We start from the raw sequence: 23,911 nt of genomic DNA, 5'->3' as shown, positions 1-23,911 counted from the left end.
TACGAATGTTGTCCATAGCTAGCTTCTTAAGTATTCTTATGGCATTGTTATGATAAATGGCACAGAGCTACTTAAATGGTGGGGCTGTAGGTCATGTAGGTGGCAGTAAACCCCCCTATATTAGGAGTGGTCTGGTTGATGCAGATGTTGGTGTCTAATTTATAGGTTCAGTTACATCCAGTAGGAGAAAACCTGCATCACTCCAGGCTTAGTCTGAGGTCCCCTCTTGCATGACGAGTCCTTAGAACTGATTCTTTTTTTCCCTTCACCGTGCTTCATCCTGTCCCAGTAGTGAACCCTCCAATCCCATAGAACATGTGACAACTATGCTTAGTGATGTGACAAGATTTTTAGCCACTTGCAGGGAAAAGAAATTAGAAAGTGAACTATACTGCTAAAGAGATGTTTCTGCCAGTATTTCTAAACGCAAGAATCTGTCTTCTCCATGCATACTGTCCACAGCTGCATATTGCCCACTTCTTCTTTCCTCAGCTGGCTCCCTCCTGAGCCTTCTTTTACCGCCAGTAGTGGTGGCCGGCACAGAGGGACTCTGGCAGTATTCTGGGATCCCTGACCACGGTTTGTACGTGGGGAGGTTCAAACCGCAGCACAGGCTCGGAGCAGCAGTTTCCATACTGACTCCCCTCAAAAGATATCTCTTATTATTTTTGGCTCGTTTAAAGGTTGAAGGAGGAGGAGGAATGTGGAAGAAGGTGGGTGGAGGTGAGAAATTAGACTTCAAATTCCTTTTTCTAATACTATGCCCACCTCATTTTCTGCCTTCATCAAGGCAGATGTTGAACTTGGCCTGAAACACTTGTTGGAAATATCATCAGCCTTTGGAAATATTTATATGAAAGTCATTTACTCCAAAGGGCATGGGTTTTGGGGTTGCGTCTTTTCTGAACTGAGTGACAGCCTTTGTCGCTGAGCTGACCCGGGACCGCAGCTGGTGCTGAGTGACTCCTGCTGGAAGACCAGGACCTTGCTGTGCGTTCACTTGAATCCCCTGGGAGGTGTCAGCTAGTTATCATCTAAGCAGTTGTTCCTAGAGCATTAGCACGTGTTGCATGTTTTTCTACTCTGATTACAGATGTTCAACTTCTTTGCACAAAATCCCTTGAATAAACTAAAATGTTTCCGTGTAAAAAGCTTTGACAGGGGAATGCTGAAACCACATCTGCCTGGAGACCGTGACACCAGATCCTTCAGTGCTTCGTCTAAATATAGTCTACTTTTAACTATCCACACAGAGAGGGCAGTGGCATGGGTAATCCAGAAATCATTGTGGTTTGGTTTTAGAATATATGCTTTACTCTTGACTTTAAGGCGGGTGTGTGGACCAGAATAAATGATGCTCTAAGTGCATAGCCTTTGGAAGACTTGACTCGTCAGGCATATTGTCTGGTTTCACTTTCCCAGTCCTTCTGTTTAGGATCCTCCCTGCCCCCTTTTACCCAGAAGATGGTTTCACCCTCACTTCCTACCCTCCAGCTCCTGGCCCCCAACTGATAATATGTACCGGCCAGAGCTGAGCTGTCTTTTCTCTGAAAGTCACCCAAGGCCTGTCGTGCATATGGAGAAAGTATAATTTTAGCCTTGTAATGTTCAGCAGACTTGTTTTCAAAATGATAGTGTACGTGATAATAGTGTAACACTTAAGAGCAGCGTCCCTAGAGGCAGACAGCCGGGATTTGAATCTTAGCTCTGTTACCTATTAGCTGTGGCACCTTGGGCACGTTAGTTAACTTCTCTGTGCTTCAGCTGCCTTACCAGTAAAATGGAGATGATAATTGTACTACCTCGTAGGGTTGTTTTGAAGATGAAATTTATAAAGCACTCAGAAGAGTGCCTGGCATAGAGTAAGCATATATATATAAGTGCTTGTTATTGTTTTAATGAAAGAAAAAGAAATATGGTATGTTTCATTCATTCATTCAGTACATTTCTCAAGCACTCAAAACTGTACAAAGCCTTCTAACTTGAATGTTGCAAATAAGAAGGTAAAAAGAGATGACCTAAGGGGACGGGGGTGGAAGCAGCAGATACGATGGAGATTATCTAGATGTCCTTGTTTTCAATTTTCCAGTGCTTCGAGCCGCTGTGGCCAGGAATGTGTCTGTGGCTGAAGGAAAGGAGCTGGACCTGACCTGCAACATTACAACGGACCGAGCGGACGACGTCCGACCCGCGGTGACGTGGTACTTCAGCAGGACGCCTGACAGCACCTTGCCCGGCCCCCATGTGTTGGCTCGGCTGGACCATGATTCCCTGGTGCACAGCTCTCCTCACATGGCCTTGAGTCACGTGGATGCGCGCTCCTACCATTTACTGGTTCGAGATGTCAGCAAAGAAAACGCTGGCTACTATTTCTGCCACGTGGCGCTCTGGACACCCGGGCACAACAGGAGCTGGCACAAGGTGGCAGAGGCCATGTCGGCCCCAGGTGCTGTGGCTGTGACCTGGCTAGGTGAGTGGTTCGGAGGGCTGGCTCTTCACCTCTCTGGCTTAATCCCTCCTCTGGGATACGGAGAGGAGTAAGGGAGCTGCGTGTTCTGCACTGCTTGGGCCTTCTTGATATCAGGACAAGCACACTCTCTCCTGCATAGATCCCAAGCTGGGGGAGAAAGCCAAACTGGCTGAAATAGAATCTGGCAGGCAAGGGAAATGTTTAGATAACGTGGCCTCAGTTGTCTCAGTACCCTCCTCTGAGAGGATATATATTCCTTCTGTTGTCGAGATTTGCAGGGTCGGGGGCCCTGCTGAATGGCTCTTTGAAATAGATCTCTGTTGGAGGGAGAACACTGCCATTCTCCCTTTCCTTTGCCTAGACTCCTAGGTACTCTCTGGCAGGAGCTGGGGCTTTTCTAAAGCCCAGGGAAGAAAAAGAATTCCTTTAGTTAATGGAACACGTTTTTTTCACCAAATGCCCTGGAAGGCCCAAATGAATTTTTTTTTTTTTACAGATACCAGTTAAATCCAGGGGGCTTCCTGCTTCCCCTGCTCTTTTGGAGGGCTCTCTCCTCACGTCCGATTCCCAAGGGAGGAGCAGAGTGGCCCTCAACTGTTGCCCTCCTTGCCACCCATGTCATTGTTACTTGTCATATATGTGAAGGTCATTGTCACATCCTCTTCTTTTTTTACCAGGCTCACCTTCCCCATCTCTTATTTTCCTGAATGCTTGCCCTCCAGGGCCGACTTTTCCTAATTTTGTTACTATCTTGTAATTAATCGCAAGTGGACTTAGGCAGGATGGGGCCGGGTGGAGTGTGGAGTGCTTCGCTTCCCAAGTCCATTACTGCAAAGATGGAGACAGGCCTGCCTGTTAGCCTCTTCCCTGTTTTGAGCTTGGTCTCTCTACTGTCCCCTGACTGTTCCGAGCCCGCATGAAGGCGTTTGGCATTGCTCTATTAGGAGGTAAAACAGATCTTCAAAGGCTCGGAAATCATTTCCTCCTTTGTCTAATGCTAAACGTCCCCCCGCCGTGAGCCCCAACTCATTTCTCAGCTCTTCCTTGTCTCTGCAGTGAAATCTTCTCCTGGGCTAGTGGCACATTCACTGTCTGTTTCTTCCTAATAAGCTGTTATTTGGCAAAGATGGGGAGTTGGCAAGTGGGGACAGAGGGGGCAGGGAGAAGACGAGTCATAAGAGAGTAAGCAGAGGGTCCGTCCAATTCTGAGCGAGACCAGGCGGGGTGTTAGTCATCCCTGGTAGCAAAGTGATTCTTTAATATCTGCAAAGTGAAAGGAGCGGGTTCATCTGGCGAGCTTTTATTCCTGCCTTCTGAACCCCGTGCGAGAAACTCATCATGAAGTACTGAACTGGAACAACGTTAGCCCAGCTAGAACTCTCCTTAGCAACCTTCAAAATAAAACAGATGTTGTCAGCACCAGAAGAAGAGTTTTCAGCCCCGGAGCTGAATGTGTCTCACAGCCCTGGTCCTCAGTGCCTTGTGCGGTGCTGTCAGATCCCAGCGCGGATGTTCCGCACCCCTCCCCCACCGACTTAGACGGCCTCTTTGAAGTCCTCACGCGCTGATCCCAGCCTACCCCGGGGGAGAGATGCTGAGACTGTCAGGAAGCAGGAGGGGAACTCGGGGAGGGAATGGGCTCTTTTAGCTGGAAGGGATTTGTTGGTGGCTGTGTTCTCCAGAGAGTGGGAAGAAATAAAGAGACTAAATTGTGGGAAAAGGTTTGGTTATTATTCTGAGGATCCAACACGGTTGTTGCGAAAGCTGTCAGTGTGCTTTTCCCTGGCTGATCTAAGGCCCCAGACCCCGCATCTCTCCCAGTTCTTTGCACGTAATGGGCACTCAGTAAACACTGGCCTGATGGGTAGATAAACCAGCGCCAACACATGGATATGTTAACATATGTGCATAGGAGAAGAAGAATTGCAAAGAAAGCAATAAGTTCAGCTCAGAACATTCAGAGGTACTGCACATGGGCAAACCTGTCAGGAGTGTAAGTGGTATTCTTCTCCTGTCTTCCCCTTAAATCTCTCCTCCTTCCCTGTGCCTGTGCCTCATACCATTACAGCTCCCTGGACAGTTGTCAGGAGGCGAGTTGGGCCTGAGTACAGCAGTAGGCTTTTTCTCCAGGACCTCCCAATTGGATTCTCCGCTCAGCAGTGGTCAGGCCTGGCTTGACACTGTGTGATTCGCTCTAGATCTACAACGTGTCTGCGTATGCACGTGGATACCATGCCACATGTAAATTGGGGCCTGCTGAGGCTAACTGAGAGGTGGCAATAAGACAGGAAGTGGTCTATTTAGATAGGTCATCTTACGTTGCGTGACTGTGGAATGTTGTCACAGAAGAGCTCTTGAGAAAGCCAGTTCCCTGTGCAGGTATTACACAAAATGCTCAATTTTGCTACCTGACATATTAAACATAATAACTACTGTGTACTCAACACTTACTGCGTGCCAGGGACTAGGCCAAGGGCTTTGCACGCATTAAATATTTGATCCCTGCAAACAGTGCGAGTGAGGCAGTGTCCCAATCCCCACCTGAAAACCACTGATTTTCATTTTGCTCACAATTTTGAGGGTCAGGAATTAGGGAAGAACTCAATGGGGTTCATCTCTGATGCACATGGTGACAGCTGGGACAGCTAGGGCTGGGGATCCCCTTCCAGATGGCTTTCTCATGCACTTGTCACCACGTTCCAGGGCATCTCTCTCTGTCCCCATGTGGTGTCTCATCCAGGCCCTGTCCATGTGGCTTGGGTTTCTCATGGCGCCGTCTTCTCAGGACAGTCATTCTTCTTACGTGGCGGCTGGCTGCCAGGACGCAGGAAGTAGAAGTGCCTGGCTAGTTGAAAGCTGTCCCTGGGACTGGTACAGTGCACCTCCGCTGTCTTCTATTGGTCAGAGCCATCACAGAGTCTGTCCAAGTTCAAGGGGATAGAGAAAGAGACCCCATCTCTTAATGGGAGACCAGCAAGGTCACATTTCAAAAAGGGCATGTGAGATGGGAAACGTTACTGCATCATCTTTGGAAAGTAGAATCTATGCAGCGGTTAATGCTTGTTCCTTTTATTTCCAAAGAAATGTTTAGAATGGCTTGGACAGAATTATGGCCCTAGGTCAAGTCTGTCCCAAGTATTTTCATCTTGAGGGGAGTCTGTCCCGAGTATTGTCATCCTATGTGGAAACGGTTTGGCTTTGGGGATCAGCTTCACTCCTGAAACTCTAAAGCATAGAGTCCTAAAAGCTGGGTCGTTCTTGTCCTCATTTGCTTGGGTGCACTGAGTAGATGAGGGATTGAAGCTGATTGGGGTCTTCTCACGTTCCATCGTGTTAACCAGAGACATCAGGGCAATGACGTGAATGGGTCTGTCAAGTCCAGGAGCACTTGTAGCAGCTGGGAGGACTATAATTTTTTAGAGGGTAAGAAAAAAATCTCTTTACTTAGGATGGATGCCCTACTTTTGAAGGCAAAAAGATTTAAGTTGGGTTGCAAAACGAAGTCCAATTTAAAGCAGGAGGCACAAAAATAAAATCAAGATCAAAAGGGGTAAAAAAAAAAAAATCAAAGAATAGGTATTGCAAGATGGTTGGGGTGGATTAGTGACTGCATTTGAGCACTGAATTTGCCTCTGAAGTTTTGGAGAGTTGAGGCAAAAGAGAGGGGATTATACAGCCCTCCTCTGATGATGGAAAACAAACAAAAGAGAGACAAACTTTTTCTTGGCGCTGAATTTATCATGCGCTTGTTTTATTTAAGGGGCATTCGATAGCATAATGGACAGTGCTTTCAACTGTTCTTTTACAAACGCTCTGAGTGATTGTTCAAATGGATGTTTCTTATATCCACTCCCCATAAAAGCTGAAGGCATAAATCTTAAGTGTGTGAAGGAGTTTTTGTAAGAGGCTGAGTTACTGTGGAGGACGAATGTCGCTTTGTGTCGATCCAATTTAGTATATGGCGAAAACTACGGAGAATCGGGAGGAATGGCTGGCTAATCTGCATGTGAAGCCATCTCTCTCTGCTATCAGATGTCTTAAATGAGCCCTTGGCAAGAGTTGGATACTAATCAGTTCATGGTTGAGTTCTCTGCCCGGAGTCCTAGACTGCTGTGGTGTTAATTGGAGAGGGTTCCACGGGCTTCAGATACAGGAGCAGGAAACGGCAGAGCCGAGCGGTGCTACTCGGGCTGAGGCACCTGATTTGCATTCTTCCCCACTTGCGGACCGTCCCCTCTTCCAGCCCTGTGCCGGCGAGGAAGGTAATTATTTTTCTTTAAAAGGAGCTGTTAATCTGCTAAGTACTTGGTAGAGACTTGAGCGTTCTTTGCCGTCTACAGAAGATAAGATTTAGATCTGCAGAATTTTTTTTTCTTTTTTTTTTGCGGTACGCGGGCCTCTCACTGTCGTGGCCTCTCCCGTTGCGGAGCACAGGCTCCGGACGCGCAGGCTCAGCGTCCATGGCTCACGGGCCCAGCCGCTCCGCGGCATGTGGGATCCTCCCGGACCGGGGCACGAACCCGCGTCCCCTGCATGGGCAGGCGGACTCTCAACCACTGCGCCACCAGGGAAGCCCCCCAGAGAATATTTAATTGTTGTATACCAGTGATGATAGTGGCAACTCTGACAATTAGTCAACTCGCTCAGCTGCATCTAAAGTACCTGCCCAGTTCAGGGTAATAAAACTGGCATCGGTAGAAAAAAGGGCCCTCTTCCTCCTGTTTCTTCTGACTCGTGCTTGCAGCCTGTTCATCTAATTAGCTCCCCCAAGTTAACTAAACTTCAAAGGGGGCATTAGAACATGGCCCTGTTGTACACAGTTCAGGATCAGTGCCTCAGCTGTTATCATCCCTCTTGTCTTCTGGGATGGAGCTGGCTTTGAGAAGCATGAATAACTGGGTGTGTAATGAGGTTGTGCAATTCGGCCCTAGTGGGAGCCAGGCCACGGAGCCAAAGCCTCTCCTATGATTCTGCTCCCCCACCCCCCACGCGCTGTGCAAGATCTTCGTCTTTGAACTTAACCTCCTTTGGGCTTTGATTTCGGTTTTGCTTTGGTTTGGTTTGGTTTGGTTTAGGGAAAGTACGTGAAAATAGTATCTATCATATAAGGTTGTTCTGAAGATTAAACCAGCATGCAAGGAAAGTGTATGGCCTGGTCCCTGGCATACAGGAAGCCCTCCATAAATGCCAGTTATTAGTATCCTTGTACCTTCCTTACAGAATTGTCGTGAGAGTGAATAAATGAGGTAATCTGTGAAATCCCCCGGTTCAGGTCCCTGCATGTGGTAGGCACAAAATATCTGCTTTTACAAATTAGCCAATGATTCGGAACATTTTCATTGTTTCGGAAGTTATAACAAAGGCGTTTAATGACCCATAATCAGAAAACAAAGTCTTTCTCGGTGGGGCTTACAGTATGGGAGGCCGCAGCTGCAGGAGGTGGTGTGTAAATGAGCAGGTCGTCCTGGGAGCTAGATTAGGGAGAGATCCCTGTTTCTTGGAAGGTTAGTGATGTCGTGCCTTAGACTGGCCTCAGTATTCTGTAAAAGGGCTTACGCTGTGGGCGGGTTGTTTGTTTGTGTTAAACTTTTGGAGTAGAAATTTACCCAGAAGTAGAACAAACCACCAGCTTCAACAGTTATCAGTATTTTGCTAATCTTATTTCACCTCTCTCCCTCCCCTAGACACACACACGTACATACACTCTCTCTCTCTCTTTCTTTCCCCTGCCCCCTCTTTTCTTTTCCTTCTGGAAGAATGTAAAACACATCCCAGACATCATGTCATTTTGCCATTAAATACTTTAGTATGCATCTTTAACTGATAAGCAGTTTTTAAACATAACCACTATTACATTCTTAGATGATTTCTTGATGAGATCAAGCAGAATATAGCAGTAATCAGTCGTGTAACACTTATGCTGAAAATGAGCATTTTTATGCAAAATATTAAATTTAGTCCAGTTCAGCAAGTGTGTTAATGTCTTTTATGTACAAGGCACTGCATACATAGCACACACAGATGAATCAAACAGTGGGTCCCAGACCCTGAGAAGAGCCCTATAGAAGGTCCATGAGGCAGACAGACCTGTAACTGAAGTTCAAGGCAATGTTCAAGTAAAGTCCTCAGAGAGCAGGGAACCTGGCGGGTGGTAGGGTCTCTGAATGTTTGCTGAATAAGAAGGAGAGTTGGGACAGGCTGGTGAGTTCACAGGAGGCTTCCTGTTCAGTAGGAGAGGCTACCTGAAGAGGTCTGTGCACGACGGACCTTGAGGAGTATGCCCAGCCTCTGGCAACAAGTTTTAAAATTGTGAAACAACAATAAAGGAAGATTTCCATACATGCACCAAAACATAAAAGAAATAGGCACCCACTCACACGCCTACCATTCTGACGTAGTGGAGTCATGTCTTTTCTAGGAGTGTAAGTCCGAAGGCGACCTCCAAGGCTGGGGGATCGTTCAGATGACCTTTGCACATCCTTTAAATCCCTGGAACTTATGCCTTGTAAGTCCACAAGAATCCACGTGTTTGTTTTTGCATTAGGATCCTCCTTTTGCGGGCCTAAGATTTAGTTTTAACAGAGAACAAGGAGACAAACCAGTCAATGAAGAGATTTTGCGCTTCTGCCGAGCTGGCATTCCTGTAACTAGATGCACATGCACTGCAACCCCTGTACTCTCCTTTCTCCGCATTTGGATACATAGATTTAAACAGATCCGTCAAGGGGGAGAGGAGGGAGTAGAAGGGGGGAATCGGCTCAGTCATTTACTCAGCGCCTTACTGAGCAGGTGTCCCGGGTGCTGAGGCAGAGGCAACAGGCGGGAGGAAGCAGAGGAGGTGATGAGGGAGTGGTAACAGGCGCCACCGGCACGGAGTCTAGAGCGTGTACAAGAGGGCAATGGGCGGTGGAGCTGGACAGAGGGCTTAGACTCACACTCTGCAGGGCCTTGAATGCCAGGCTGGGGAGAGTGTTCTTCACTCAGTAGGTGAGAGAAAAGCCACCTACTGGGAAGCTTCTTGAACAGATGACCTGGTGGTGGTGTGAGCCTAGAGGCAGGTCGGAAGGTTATTATAATAGTCTTGGCTGGTGGCAGAGGGCCAGGACGGGAATGGTGGTCGTGAGGTTTTCACTTCTATGCACAGATATTTATAGAGCACCTACTGTGTGTGAGGCCTGGAATGTGAGAAGTGGAAGAGACGCTGAGGAGGGAGAATGGTGAGACTTAGGCACGGTCTGAAGAGAGTGGGATATGGTACACCTTTCAAGAGGGGGGACTGGGAGAGTGAACGGTGGGCTGTGGTACCAGGAGTAGCAGTTGGAAAGTTAGGAGGAGGAGCCAGCTGTGTGTGTTTGGAGTGAGGTTTCAGCTGTGTGTGTGTGTGTGTGTGTGTGTGTGTGTGTGTGTGTGTGTGTGTGTGTGTGTGTGTGTGTGTGTGTGTGTGTCTGTTCCCCTGCTTTGGCCCCAGCTCTTTCTTAGACTCCAGGTTCAAACACTGGCACAGAGCTGTGACCTTAGCATCTTGACTTGGTGTCTCCATTGCATCTCAAGAATAACACATTCACAACCCAATTCACCTCACTCCGCACACACCTCTGCCAGTACACCCCCCACACCCCCGCCACACATACACGGACCAGGCACCAGTCTAAGCACTTTCACGTGTATTATTTTAACTGTTAATCCTCATGATAACATTGTGAGGTGGTTACTGTTATTCTCCCCATTTTTACAGATGAGGCACCAGAGAGATTAAGTAATCTGCCCAAGGTCACACAGCAAGTGAAGGCAGAGCCAGGATTCAAATACAGTCTGACTTCCAGACCCCTGGCTCCTCACCACTGCTCTTTCCTGCTTCACAGTTTGTTGTTCAGGTTAATGTGACACATGCGAAGGGTCTCCGCGTTGTGCTCGGAATGGAGCGAGCTGCTGGACTCTTGATGGTCTGGTGTTCCCGTTTGGTCCTGACAGGACTGAGGAGGGCAGTCTTGCTGTGCGCACAACCAGTTCAAGTCTGTCCTTTCCACATTACATGAACTTGGTTGTCCTTGTCCTCACTCTAGCTGCTGTGCTGAAGTCCCACATGAGGAAAGGGTCTGAAACCCTGGATGCGGGCTAAGCTGGGAATACCTCGTCTTATGCGTGTGATGGTGTAAATACATTTCAGTGTTTGTTCCACAGTCAGCAGTCACTGGAGAGGCAGCGTGTGTGTTGGCACGCTGCCCAGGGCCAGGAAACCCCCAAGCTGTATATCTTTGGCACCTTCACCTGTGAAACGAGGTGGCAGATGACATTCTAGCATATTTCTCTGTAATGTCCACATCACTGAGGACATTCTCCCATCAGCTGGCAGAGCTGCGCTGCTTCAACTTTTTTTTTTTTTTTTTTTTAGCGGTAGGCGGGCCTCTCACTGTCGTGGCCTCTCCCGTTGCGGAGCACAGGCTTCGGACGCGCAGGTCCAGCGGCCATGGCTCACGGGCCCAGCCGCTCCGCGGCATGTGGGATCTTCCCGGACCGCGGCACAAACCCGTGTCCCCTGCATCGGCAGACGGACTCTCAACCACTGCGCCACCAGGGAAGCCCCGGTTCAGTTTTTTATGGAACAGGGTCCAGGCTCACTTGCAATTAAATGCTTGTGAAGATGACGTTTGAGGGAATTAGGAGTTTGAGTTCTTTCCATTTCCTGGCCACTGAGTCATTCTTGGGGAAGTCATGATGTTATACATTTCGTTAGAAGTATAAATCACAAAACAACAGTTCCTTGACCTCAGCAGTTTATAATTTATGAGTCATAAATAAAAGCAACGTTAAATAAAACTAAACTGTTTGATGGAGGTGATGTGAATACAGTGTTGGCAAATGGAAAATTCTGTTTAGGTAGAATCATTCGTCTCCTAGCAGGCAAAGCGCTACAGGAGAAAAATGTAGCTTTTTTCCAGAAGTCTTAGTATCCAGGCAGCAAACATTTATTGAGTGACTACTCTATACACGGCTGTATGTTTGAACCTTAGGGACAAGACCTTCAAGCAAGGAGTAGTAACTGCTTTACAACAGTACCTACACGGTTTATGGGAACACAGAGAAAGGGTGTCCAGGAAGGGAGCGCAGAGGAGGTGACACTGAAGAATGAGAGCAAGTTTGCAGGGCAGTCAAGAGGAGAGGCCACCGCTAACAGGTCACCCGGTGGTGCAAGACTGCAGTGACTGGAGAACTTCAGATAATTAGATGTGACATGCAGAGGAGGTATTGGTAGAAGAAAGGAAGCAGTGAAGGGGGTCCTCATACCAGTTCCTGGGAGGCTTTGAAATGTGGAGTTGTAGAAATGGATTAAATGCAAACAGTGAACTTCACAGGAGGAGGGGTTCTATACGAGTGAAAAATAACAGGACTGAGACAGTGGCAGTGGGGACACTAGGAGAGCACTCGCTGGCTTCCCTCCCTCCCTCATCAGAATTTACGCCTGGCAGGAAGCAGGATGGTCATAGTGAGCGGGCTTTACTAGAGCCAGGATCACAGTGAGCTGCCTTCAAGGTTGGCAGAATTGAATGGGAGAGTTACGTGTGTCAGTGAAAAAAATACCGTTTGGGGAGTTGGAGGATGGCCGTCCACAGGAGGAATGATGACCTGAGGGCCTTGCCTTTGGGTCAAAGCCAAGGATGGCAGGAACCCACGACACGGTGGGTTGACTGGCCTCAAGAGCTAGAATGTACTCTGAGGTTGGGTTTTCCAGTGCTGTGCCAGTGGGGGCTTTGGAGGTCTGTGGGCACTGCTTGGCATGCCAGAGAACGTCTTGGTAGAGCATGGACACCAAACTTCTTAAGAGGTTCTTCTCAGAAGACTCCAACTTCCTGGGGAAACTAACAGCTGGCCTCACCCTCTGGAAAGTTCAAGACTCTGAGTGGGGACATTTGGCTTCTGGCCTTGGGAGGTTTTCTTGAGGGGGGACAGTGGGTTTTGCAAGGTTTTGCAGTAACAGACTCTCAGAGGATCCTTCCCATACAACATGAAGACTTCCATTTCTATCACCGTAGCGAATAGAATGGGCATTTAATTGTCAGGACAACAATAGTGCTTATCTTGTTCCTTTTGCTAATTCTTGGTAAATTGCTCTGTCTGATTTGATTTTTTTTTTTTTTTAATCCTGGCCCCTCTCTCTCTTTCAGAACCAGACTATCAGGTGTACCTGAATGCTTCTAAGGTCCCTGAGTTCTCAGATGACCTCACCGAGCTGGAATGCCGGATAGTGGATGTGGAGAGCACCGAGGCGAGTGTCCGTTTCACTGTGTCCTGGTACCACAGGGTGAACCGGCGCAGCGATGACGTGGTGGCCAGCGAGCTCCTCGCAGTCATGAACGGGGACTGGACGCTGAAGTATGGAGAGAGGAGCAAGCAACGGGCCCAGGATGGAGACTTCATTTTTTCTAAGGAGCGTACAGACACGTTCAATTTCCGAATCCAAAGGACTACAGAGGAGGACAGGGGCAGTTACTACTGTGTTGTGTCTGCCTGGACCAAACAGCGTAACAACAGCTGGGTGAAGAGCAAGGACGTCTTCTCCAAACCTGTCAGCATATTTTGGGCATCAGAAGGTAGGCACTTCCTTCTTGTTCATGAACATTTTTGTTTTGTTTTGGCTTAAGTCATCCCACTGTGCATTTTCAGATGCACAGTCACTCTGCAGGTTTCCATGTACACTAGGGATCCAAGAAATTCACACTCCAGTGACTGTGCCTCTTATCCTCAGCACGAACCCCTTTACGATGACGACGTTGAGAAGGGTAAGTCTAACAAGAGGGCTGGGGCTTGGTCGGTGGTAGGAGATCATCTTGTAGGAGCTCACAGGGTGCCTGGTGTACGCCATCGACCTATGGCCCCACTGGGTGATCTGAAGCCAAACTTTGCACACGCCTCTGAGAGTGTATCCAGGTCCGTGAGTTCCCGCTGGTTGCAGGCACATTTCAGATGCCCCAGAATGAGCGGGCAGCCCCGGGCCACTGCACCTGCCCCGGAGAGGTCAGTCACCCATTCAGAGAGAGTGTTCCTGGGGAGAGCTGACAAGAACTTAAGGGAAACAGTTTCTTTGATGTGTATCCTTCCGAATGCTCAGAGCCCTGTGTGCCTTGGGATGTCAGACTTGTCAAGTCTTTTATCCCTGGTCTAGTCCGTCACTGCAGGAAGGCCAGGCCTCCCGGGTCCTCCTTCATGCCCCGGATGTGAAGCACCGTACAGCCCACCACATGGCTTCTGTCGCCTCATTGCCACGCCTCTGAGATCCCCAAACCCCAAACAGGGCCCTCTAGAGCTTGGCAAAATCTCCTGCTTCCTGACCTCATCTCTGAATAGTCCCTTCTCTTCCTCACAGTAAACATGACCCACCTCGCTCTCCCCAAGGACACCATTTCCCCTGGAGCCTTCCTGAGTGGTGGTGTTTTCCTCCCACAGCGTAACCGGGCCTAGATGAGTCAGGTGCCCTCCTCGTCCCTCACTGCAGCCTCCAGGCTCTTTTCCCTCCTCCCTAAAAACATCCGACTTCACATCTCCTGTGATCAGATCATTCCACCTCCTCTCATTGCCGTCACCTGTCAACTCCTGGGTCCTCCTCGCGCATTCTTTGAAGATGCTCAGTTTTGTCTCGCAGCCGCTCTCTGCTTTTCCTGCTGTCTTGCTAGCTTCACTATCCGTATGGGCGCTGGGGCACATTGGCTGCACATTGGAATCACCTGAGGAGCTTTAAAAACTACTGATGCTTGAGTCCCACAAGAGGTTCTGTCTTAACTGGCCTGAGGTTCCGTGTAATCTGGGCATTGGAATTGTCAGATGCTCCCAAGGTGGTTCCCAGCTGCACCTAAGGTTGAGAAACCTTTCATTCTCAGGCCCCTGCCCTCCTTTCTAGTCATTATGACCTCTGTCCTATTTGGTTATTCACTCCCAAGCTCACACCCTACACTAGACATCTCACTTCTGATGACTGAGAGCTCTCCATCCTCTCAGTTCCAAACAACCTATCCTGTAAACACACCTATCTTTCTACATCACTCCCATTGTTTCCCACTGGCCTATTTTAGATCTCTTGTTGTGAGTTTTTTTTTTTTTTTAATTAAAGCTAAACTAATCTTGGTCTTGCTTCCCCCTCCATCTTGTCTGTTCCCCATACCCCTTGCCCACTCATTTCTGTTCCTTTCCTTTGATAGGCAAAGAATTTGATTCGTTTGTCCTCGGTGTCTCTATTTTCTCTCTTCCTGTTCTCTATTCTGCTCTAATCTGGCTTTTGCCCCAGCTGTTAAGATGACTAGTGATTGACATATTGCAAAGTCCAGTTGTTAGTCATCTTACTTGACTTAGCAGGACTTAACACAGTTGATCATTCCCTCTTCTTGGAAATACTTTGGCTTTTCCTTGGCTTGTGGGATACTACCCTCTGGGCTTTTCTCCAACCTCGTAAGTCTTCTTCTCGTAAGTCTTCTTCTCAGCCTCCTTTGCTGATTTCTGTTCATTTTCCTGATCCTCGGACATTAGATGCCTGAGGACATAGTCCTTGGACTTTTCTTTTTGTCTAACCTTTAGTGATCTCTTCTAATCTCACAAATTTAAACTCCAAGAAAGAATGTGAATGGCTCAGTGGAACCTCAGGAATCAGTGGTTCTGGAGAGACCCCGTAACATACATGTCCTCCTGATAGGTTTGGAACAACTATTCCCAAAATAACCCCAACATAAAAATTTTCTTTGGTACCAGATGGGTTATAGAATTATCTCATTAAAGGATAAAAGAGTTGCGTTTAATTCATTTATCCATCCGTTCAACAAATATTTAAGTACCTTCCAAGTGCCTGACACTGAGCTATTATAATACAGATGAATTCTAATGTGTATATGCTTAGGGATTATTTTTTTTCTGACGGAGAGGCAGGGAGTCACACACTTTAAGTTAGTAGCCCTGGACACTGGTTCAAAATGTTAATATAGCATCTCTGTGGAAATGACTGGATCTACAAGTGTAAGCTCCAGTCACTTTAGTAATAATCTGTTTTATAATGTTACCATCATATGATGAAACAGAGAGAACCCATTGCTCCCTTGCTCTGCTCTTCCAAGCAGGCTGGTTAGGCTAAGTGTACTTTCCCTGCACCCAGTGGAGCCTCAGAAGGGAGAGGCAAATGGCATTGCCCAGAGCCCTGTCTTCCCCAGTTCACTAGAAGCGAGTTTTCCCTCACACCCTTGGGGGCACCAGCAGCTTCCCAAATCCTCTCTCTGGGTGAAACTTCTCAAGGACTTGAAAATCCATAAAAACAAATTCTCACCCATCCATCCCCTCTTCCCTCACACCCATTGAATCGAATCAGACTGCTCTGCCTCTTCCAGCGTGGGGGATTTCAGCCTGCTCACTGACACACGTGATTACTTTTCTGAGTTTCCAGATTTTCTTAAACGCTACTGTGCGGCAATTTGCAAATAAATTCCTATTTCCCTGACATTGTGCTTTCAGATGCATATCCATTTACCTAATCCTGTTAGAAATCATGTCTTTCTGGTACTTCATTGCAGATTCCGTGCTTGTGGTGAAGGCAAGGCAGCCCAAGCCTTTCTTTGCTGCCGGAAATACCTTTGAGATGACTTGCAAAGTGTCTTCCAAAAATATTAAATCGCCACGCTACTCGGTTCTCATCATGGCTGAGAAGCCTGTTGGGGACCTCTCCAGTCCTAACGAAACCAAGTACATCATCTCCCTGGACCAGGATTCTGTGGTGAAGCTGGAGAACTGGACAGATGCATCGCGGGTGGACGGCGTTGTGTTAGAGAAAGTGCAGGAAGATGAATTTCGCTATCGAATGTACCAGACTCAGGTCTCGGATGCAGGGCTATACCGCTGCATGGTGACAGCCTGGTCTCCTGTTAGGGGCAGCCTGTGGCGAGAAGCAGCAACCAGTCTCTCCAATCCTATTGAGATAGACTTCCAAACCTCAGGTGAGCAGGGAACCCTGTTGAATCCTAGATTGAGCTGGAAGGGGCCCTAGGGTTTTGATCCAATGGCTTCATGTTTTTAAACAATTTTACTGAAATATAATTCACATGCCATACAATTTATCCATTTAAATATATAGTTCAGTGGTTTTCAGTATAGTCACAGAGTTGTGCAACCATCACCACAGTTACTTGTAGAACATTTTCATGACAACCAATAGAAACCTGCACCCTTAGCTGACACCCTTTAGCTCCCCAACCTCCTACCCCCTGGCAACCACTAATCTCCTTTCTGTCTCTAGAAACTTGCGTATTCTGGACATTTCACGTAAATGGAATGTAATATGTAAGCTTTGTGTCTGGCTTTTCTCACTTTATTTTTTATTTTCTTTAACATCTTTATTGGAGTATAATTGCTTTACAATGATGTGTTAGTTTCTGCTTTACAACAAAGTGAATCAGCTATACATATACATACATCCCCATATCTCCTCCCTCTTGCGTCTCCCTTCCACACTCCCTATCCACCCCTCTAGGTGGTCACAAAGCACCGAGCTGATCTCCTTGTGCTATGTGACTGCTTCCCACTAGCTAGCTATTTTACATTTGGTAGTGTATATATGTCCATGCCACTCTCTCACTTCATCCCAACTCACCCTTCCCCCTCCCCGTGTCCTAGAGTCCATTCTCTATGTCTCCGTCTTTATTCCTGACCTGTCCCTAGGTTCTTTTTTTTAGATTCCATATGTATGTGTTAGCTTATGGTATTGCTTTTTCTCTTTCTGACTTACTTCACTCTGTATGACAGTCTCTAGGTCCATCCACCTCACTACAAATAACTCAGTTTCATTTCTTTTTATGGCTGAGTAATATTCCATTGTATATATGTGCCACGTCGTCTTTATCCATTCATCTGTCGATGGACACTCAGGTTGCTTCCATGTCCTGGCTATTGTAAATAGAGCTGCAATGAACATTGTGGTACATGACTCTTTCTGAATTATGGTTTTCTCAGGGTATATGCCCAGCAGTGGGATTGCTGGGTCGTATGGTAGTTCTATTTTTAGTTTGTTAAGGAACCTCCAGTGTTCTCCACAGTGGCTGTATCAATTTACATTCCCACCAACAGTGCAAGAGGGTTCCCTTTTCTCCACACCCTCTCCAGCATTTATTGTTTGTAGATGTTTTGATGTTGGCCACACTGACCGGTGTGAGGTGATACCTCATTGTAGTTTTGATTTGCATTTCTCTAATGATTAGTGATGTTGAGCATTCTTTCATGTGTTTGTTGGCAATCTGTATATCTTCTTTGGAGAAATGTCTATTTAGGTCTTCTGTCCATTTTTTTGATTGGGTTGTTTATTTTTTAGATGTTGAGCTGCATGAGCTGCTTGTACATTTTGGAGATTAATCCTCTGTCAGTTGCTTCCTTTGCAAATATTTTCTCCCATTCTGAGGATTGTCTTTTCATCTTGTTTATGTTTTCCTTTGCTGTGCAAAAGCTTTTAAGTTTCATTAGGTCCCATTTGTTTATTTTTGTTTTTATTTCCATTTCTCTAGGAGGTGGGTCAAAAAGGATCTTGCTGTGATTTATGTCAGAGTGTTCTGCCTATGTTTTCCTCTAAGAGCTTGATAGTTTCTGGCCTTACATTTAGGTCTTTAATCCATTTTGAGATTATTTTTGTGTATGGTGTTAGGGAGTGTTCTAATTTCATTCTTTAATATGTAGCTGTTCAGTTTTCCCAGCACCACTTATTGAAGAGGCTGTCTTTTCTCCATTGTATATTCTGGCCTGCTTTATCAAAAATAAGGTGACCAGGGCTTCCCTGGTGGCGCAGTGGTTGAGAGTCCGCCTGCCGATGCAGGGGACATGGGTTCGTGCCCCGGTCCGGGAGGATCCCACATGCCGCGGAGCAGCTGGGCCCGTGAGCCATGGCCGCTGAGCCTGCGCATTGGGAGCCTGTGCTCCGCAACGGGAGAGGCCACAACAATGAGAGGCCCGCGTACTGCAAAAAAAAATAATAAATAAAAAGAAATAAGGTGACCATATGTGCGTGGGTTTATCTCTGGGCTTTCTATCCTGTTCCGTTGATCTATATTTCTGGTTTTGTGCCAGTACCATATTGTCTTGATTACTGTAGCTTTGTCGTATAGTCTGGAGTTTGGGAGCCTGATTCCTCCAGCTCTGTTTTTCTTTCTCAACATTGCTTTGGCTATTCGGGGTCTTTTGTGTTTCTATACAAATTGTGAAATTTTTTGTTCTAGTTCTGTGAAAAATGCCATTGGTAGTTTAATAGGGATTGCATTGAATCTGTAGATTGCCTTGGGTAGTATAGTCATTTTCACAATGTTGATTCTTCCAATCCAAGAACATGGTGTATCGCTCCATGTGTTTGTATCATCTTTAATTTCTTTCATCAGTGTCTTATAGTTTTCTGTATATAGGTCTTTTGTCTCCTTAGGTAAGTTTATTCCTAGGTGTTTTATTCTTTTTGTTGCAGTGGTAAATGGGAGTGTTTCCTTAATCTCTCTTCCAGATTTTTCATCATTAATGTATAGGAATGCAAGAGATTTCTGTGCATTAATTTTGTATCCTGCTACTTTACCAAATTCATTGATTAGCTCTAGTAGTTTTCTTGTAGCATCTTTAGGATTCTCTATGTATAGTATCATGTTATCTGCAAACAGTGACAGCTTTATTTCTTCTTTTCCAATTTGGATTCCTTTTATTTCTTTTTCTTCTCTGATTGCTGTGGCTAAAACTTCCAAAACTATGCTGAATAATAGTGGTGAGAGTGGAAATAGCCTCATCCACCAGAGGGCAGACAGCAGAAGCAAGAAGAACTACAATCCTGCAGCCTTGGAACAAAAACCACATTCACAGAAACATAGACAAGATGAAAAGGCAGAGGGCTATGTACCAGATTAAGGAACAAGATAAAACCCCAGAAAAACAACTAAATGAAGTGGAGAAAAAGAATTCAGAATAATGATAGTGAAGATGATGCAGGACCTCGGAAAAAGAACGGAGGCCAAGATCGAGAAGGTGCAAGAAATGTTTAACAAAGACCTAGAAGAATTAAAGAGCAAACAAACAGAGATGAACAATACAAAAACTGAAATGAAAACTACACTAGAAGGAATCAATAGCAGAATAACTGAGGCAGAAGAACGGATAAGTGGCCTGGAAGACAGAATGGTGGAATTCACTGCTGTGGAACAGAATAAAGAAAAAAGAATGGAAAGAAATGAAGACAGCCTAAGAGACCTCTGGGACAACATTAAACACAACAACATTCGCATTATAGGGGTCTCAGAAGGAGAAGAAAGAGAGAAAGGACTGAGAAAATATTTGAAGAGATTATAGTCAAAAACTTCCCTAACATGGAAAAGGAAATAGCCACCCAAGTCCAGGGAGCACAGAGAGTCCCATACAGGATAAACCCAAGGAGAAACAGGCCAAGACACATAGTAATCAAATTGATAAAAATTAAAGACAAAGAAAAACTATTGAAAGCAGCAAGGGAAAAATGACAAATAACATACAAGGGAACTCCCATAAGGTTAACAGCTGATTTCTCAGCAGAAGCTCTACAAACCAGAAGGGAGTGGCATGACATATTTAAAGTGATGAAAGGGAAGAACCTACAACTAAGATTACTCTAGGCGGCAAGGATCTCATTCAGACTCGATGGAGAAATCAAAAGCTTTACAGACAAGCAAAAGCTAAGAGAATTCAGCACCACCAAACCAGCTCTACAACAAATGCTGAAGGAACTTCTCTAAGTGGGAAACACAAGAGAAGAAAAAGACCTACAAAAACAAACCCAAAACAGTTAAGGAAATGGTAATAGGAACATACATATCGATAATTACCTTAAACGTGAATGGATTAAACTCTCCAACCAAAAGACACAGGCTTGCTGAATGGATACAGAAACAAGACCCATATATATGCTGTCTACAAGAGACCCACTTCAGACCTAGGGACACATTCAGGCTGAAAGTGAGGGGATGGAAAAAGATATTTCATGCAAATGTAAATCAAAAGAAAGCTGGAGTAGCAATACTCATATCAGATAAAATAGACTTTAAAATAAAGAACGCTACAAGAGACAAGGAAGGACACTACATAATGATCAAGGGGTCAATCCAAGAAGAAGACATAACAATTATAAATATGTAAGCTCCCAACGTAGGAGCACCTCAATACATAAGGCGACTACTAACAGTTCTAAAAGAGGAAATCGACAGTAACACAATAATACTGGGGGACTTTAACACCTCACTTACACCAATGGACAGATCATCCAAAATGAAAATAAATAAGGAAACAGAAGCTTTAAATGACACAATAGACCAGATAGATTTAATTGATATTTATAGGACATTCCATCCAAAAACAGCAGATTACATTTTGTTCTCAAGTGCACACGGAACATTCTCCAGGATAGATCACATCTTAGGTCACAAATCAAGCCTCCATAAATTTAAGAAAATTGAAATCATATCAAGCATCTTTTCAGACCACAACACTATGAGATTAGAAATCAGTTACAGGGAAAAAAAACGTAAAAAATACAAACACATGGAAGCTAAACAGTGGATTACTAAATAAGCAAGAGATCACTGACGAAATCAAAGAGGAAATCAAAAAATACCTAGAGACAAATGACAATGAAAACACAACGATCCAAAACCTATGGGATGCAGCAAAAGCGGTTCTAAGAGAGAAGTTTATAGCAATACAAGCCTACATCAAGAAACAAGAAAAATTTCAAATAGTGGTGAGACTGGACAACCTTGTCTTCTTCCTGATCTTTGAGGAAATGGTTTCAGTTTTTCACCATTGAGAGTGGGTTTCTCATATATGGCCCTTATTATGTTGAGGTAAGTTCCCTCTGTGCCAACTTAGTGGAGGGTTTTTATCATAAATGGGTGTTGAATTTTGTCAAAAGCTTTTTCTGCATCTATTGAGATGATCATATGGTTTTTCTCCTTCAATTTGTTACTATGGTTTATCACATTGATTGATTTGCGTATATTGAAGAAACCTTGCATTCCTGGGATAAACCTCACTTGATCATCGTGTATGATCCTTTTAATGTGCTGTTAGATTCTGTTTGCTAGTATTTTGTTGAGGATTTTTGCATCTATGTTCATCAGTGATATTGGCCTGTAGTTTTCTTTCTTTGTGATGTCTTTGTCTGGTTTTGGTATCAGGGTGATGGTAGTCTCGTAGAATGAGTTTGGGAGTGTTCCTCCCTCTGCTATATTTTGGAAGAGTTTGAGAAGGATAGATGTTAGCTCTTCTCTGAATGTTTGATAGAATTCACCTGTGAAGCCATCTGGTCCTGGGCTTTTGTTTGTTGGAAGATTTTTTTTTTTTTTTTTTTTTGTGGTACACGGGCCTCTCCCGTTGCGGAGTACAGGCTCCAGACACGCAGGCTCAGTGGCCATGGCTCACCGGCCCAGCCACTCCGCAGCATGTGGGATCTTCCTGGACCAGGGCACGAACCCGTGTCCCCTGCACCGGCAGGCGGACTGTCAACCACTGTGCCACCAGGGAAGCCCTTGTTGGAAGATTTTTAATCACAGTTTCAACTTCAGTGCTTGTGATTTGTCTGTTTATATTTTCTATTTCTTCCTGGTTCAGTCTCGGAAGGTTGTGTTTTTCTAAGAATTTCTCCCTTTCTTCCAGGTTGTCCATTTTATTGGCATATAGTTGTTTGTAGTAGTCTCTCATGATCCTTTGTATTTCTGCAGTGTCAGTTGTTCTCCTTTTTCATTTCTAATTCTATTGATTTGAGTTTTCTCCCTTTTTTTCTTGATAAGTCTGACTAATGGTTTATCAATTTTGTTTATCTTCTCAAAGAACCAGCTTTTAGTTTTATTGATCTTTGCTATTGTTTCCTTCATTTCTTTTTCATTTATTTCTGATCTGATCTTTATGATTTCTTTCCTTCTGCTAACTTTGGGTTTTTTTTTTTTTTTTTTTTGCGTTACGCGGGTCTCTCACTGTTGTGGCCTCTCCCGTTGCGGAGCACAGGCTCTGGACGCACAGGCTCAGCAGCCATGGCTCATGGGCCCAGCCGCTCCGCAGCATGTGGGATCTTCCCGGACCGGGGCACGAACCCGTGTCACCTGCATCGGCAGGCAGACTCTCAACCACTGCGCCACCAGGGAAGCCCGGGGTTTTTTTGTTCTTGTTTCTCTAATTGCTTCAGGTGTAAGGTTAGATTGTTTATTTGAGATGTTTCTTGTTTCTTGAGGTAGGATTGTATTGCTGTAAACTTCCCTCTTAGAACTGCTTTTGCTGCATCCCCTCGTTTTTCACTTCAGCATGATGTTTTCAAGAGTTATCCATGTTGCAACATGTATCAGTACTTCATTCTTTTTTTAAATTTATTTTTAATTTTTTGTTGCTATATATATATGCATATGTATACATATATATACTTTAATGTTAGAGAGTTGCAGCCTTTTGTTTAGTACCTAGAGATTGCCAGTACTTTAACACGATATCTTGATAAATGTTGCTCACAGCGTTTTAAAAAGAACAAAAATAAATGTAGTTTCTGTGTCATCTTTGACATGTTATAAATTCACAGTGCTAGCTGTTTTTTTAAGCAGCAGTGTGAGGGAAAAAGCACTGTAAAATGCAGTCCTGGATTTTGTGTTACATGAAAAATGTAGTACAATGAAAACTTTAATGTCAAAAGGAGCAGTGCTTTAAAGAAAACATATATGAAATAAATGAGGTATAAACTCCATAATGTAGTCAGAAAAAGAAAATATAATTATTTGAATATTGGGGACCTTTTCTTTCAGTTGCAGCTTTTAAGTGTTTAAGTACCTGTGAATCAAATTTACATGTAACTTTTACTTAATGCCATTTTTGTCTTGAGAAGTGCAAAAAAATGCCAGTAAATATCATATTTTCTATATCAGAAAATAAGTTTAGGAATCCCAAAGTGCTTGGGACGTGTTGGGAAGACAATTTTTTTTTTTTTTTTTGGTGGCTATAGCAAACTGTGCTCTCTCCACATAAACCTATGTAACTCACAACTACAAATACTACTTACTGTTTTTTAAGAAAATCAAACACCAAAAAACCACATATCCCCTTCTTTTTGTACTGTAGCGTTTAACGCAAAATAAATTCTCATTAGCACATCATTTTTATGACTGAATAATATTCCATTGTGCGGATATACCACATTTTATTTATCCATTCATCAGCTAATGGACATTTGAGTGTGTCCAATTCTTGACTATTATGAATACTGCTGCTGTGAACATTTGTGTACAAGTTTTTATGTGAACATACTACCCTCATTTTTAAAAATAGATCAGCTGACACACACCTATATCAAATCCTTCAAGGAACATGGTGGATGGAGTATAAAGATAAGAAGGAATTGAGCCTCCAGAGGGGTTAAATGACTTGCCAAGAGTGGAAGATTCAAAGCTAAGACCC

The 23,911-nt window shown here is 45.0% G+C and overlaps 1 protein-coding gene across 1 annotated transcript in view; it reads left to right on the top strand.

Moving 5' to 3' along the window:
* The window catches only part of PTGFRN (prostaglandin F2 receptor inhibitor), an 86,111-nt gene that overhangs the window by 36,037 nt on the left and 26,163 nt on the right, over positions 1-23,911 (top strand). Inside the window, exons 4-6 of the mRNA XM_019919686.3 lie at positions 2,090-2,470; positions 12,634-13,059; positions 16,015-16,434. Of these exons, the coding sequence (XP_019775245.2) occupies positions 2,090-2,470; positions 12,634-13,059; positions 16,015-16,434 (1,227 nt within the window). The remainder of the gene's footprint in view (positions 1-2,089; positions 2,471-12,633; positions 13,060-16,014; positions 16,435-23,911) is intronic.

This window comes from Tursiops truncatus, chromosome 1, assembly GCF_011762595.2.
Source record: "Tursiops truncatus isolate mTurTru1 chromosome 1, mTurTru1.mat.Y, whole genome shotgun sequence".
In the NCBI taxonomy this organism is placed as follows: domain Eukaryota; kingdom Metazoa; phylum Chordata; class Mammalia; order Artiodactyla; family Delphinidae; genus Tursiops; species Tursiops truncatus.
Note: the sequence above shows the minus strand (reverse complement) of the source record. Positions and strands in the feature narration are given on the sequence as shown.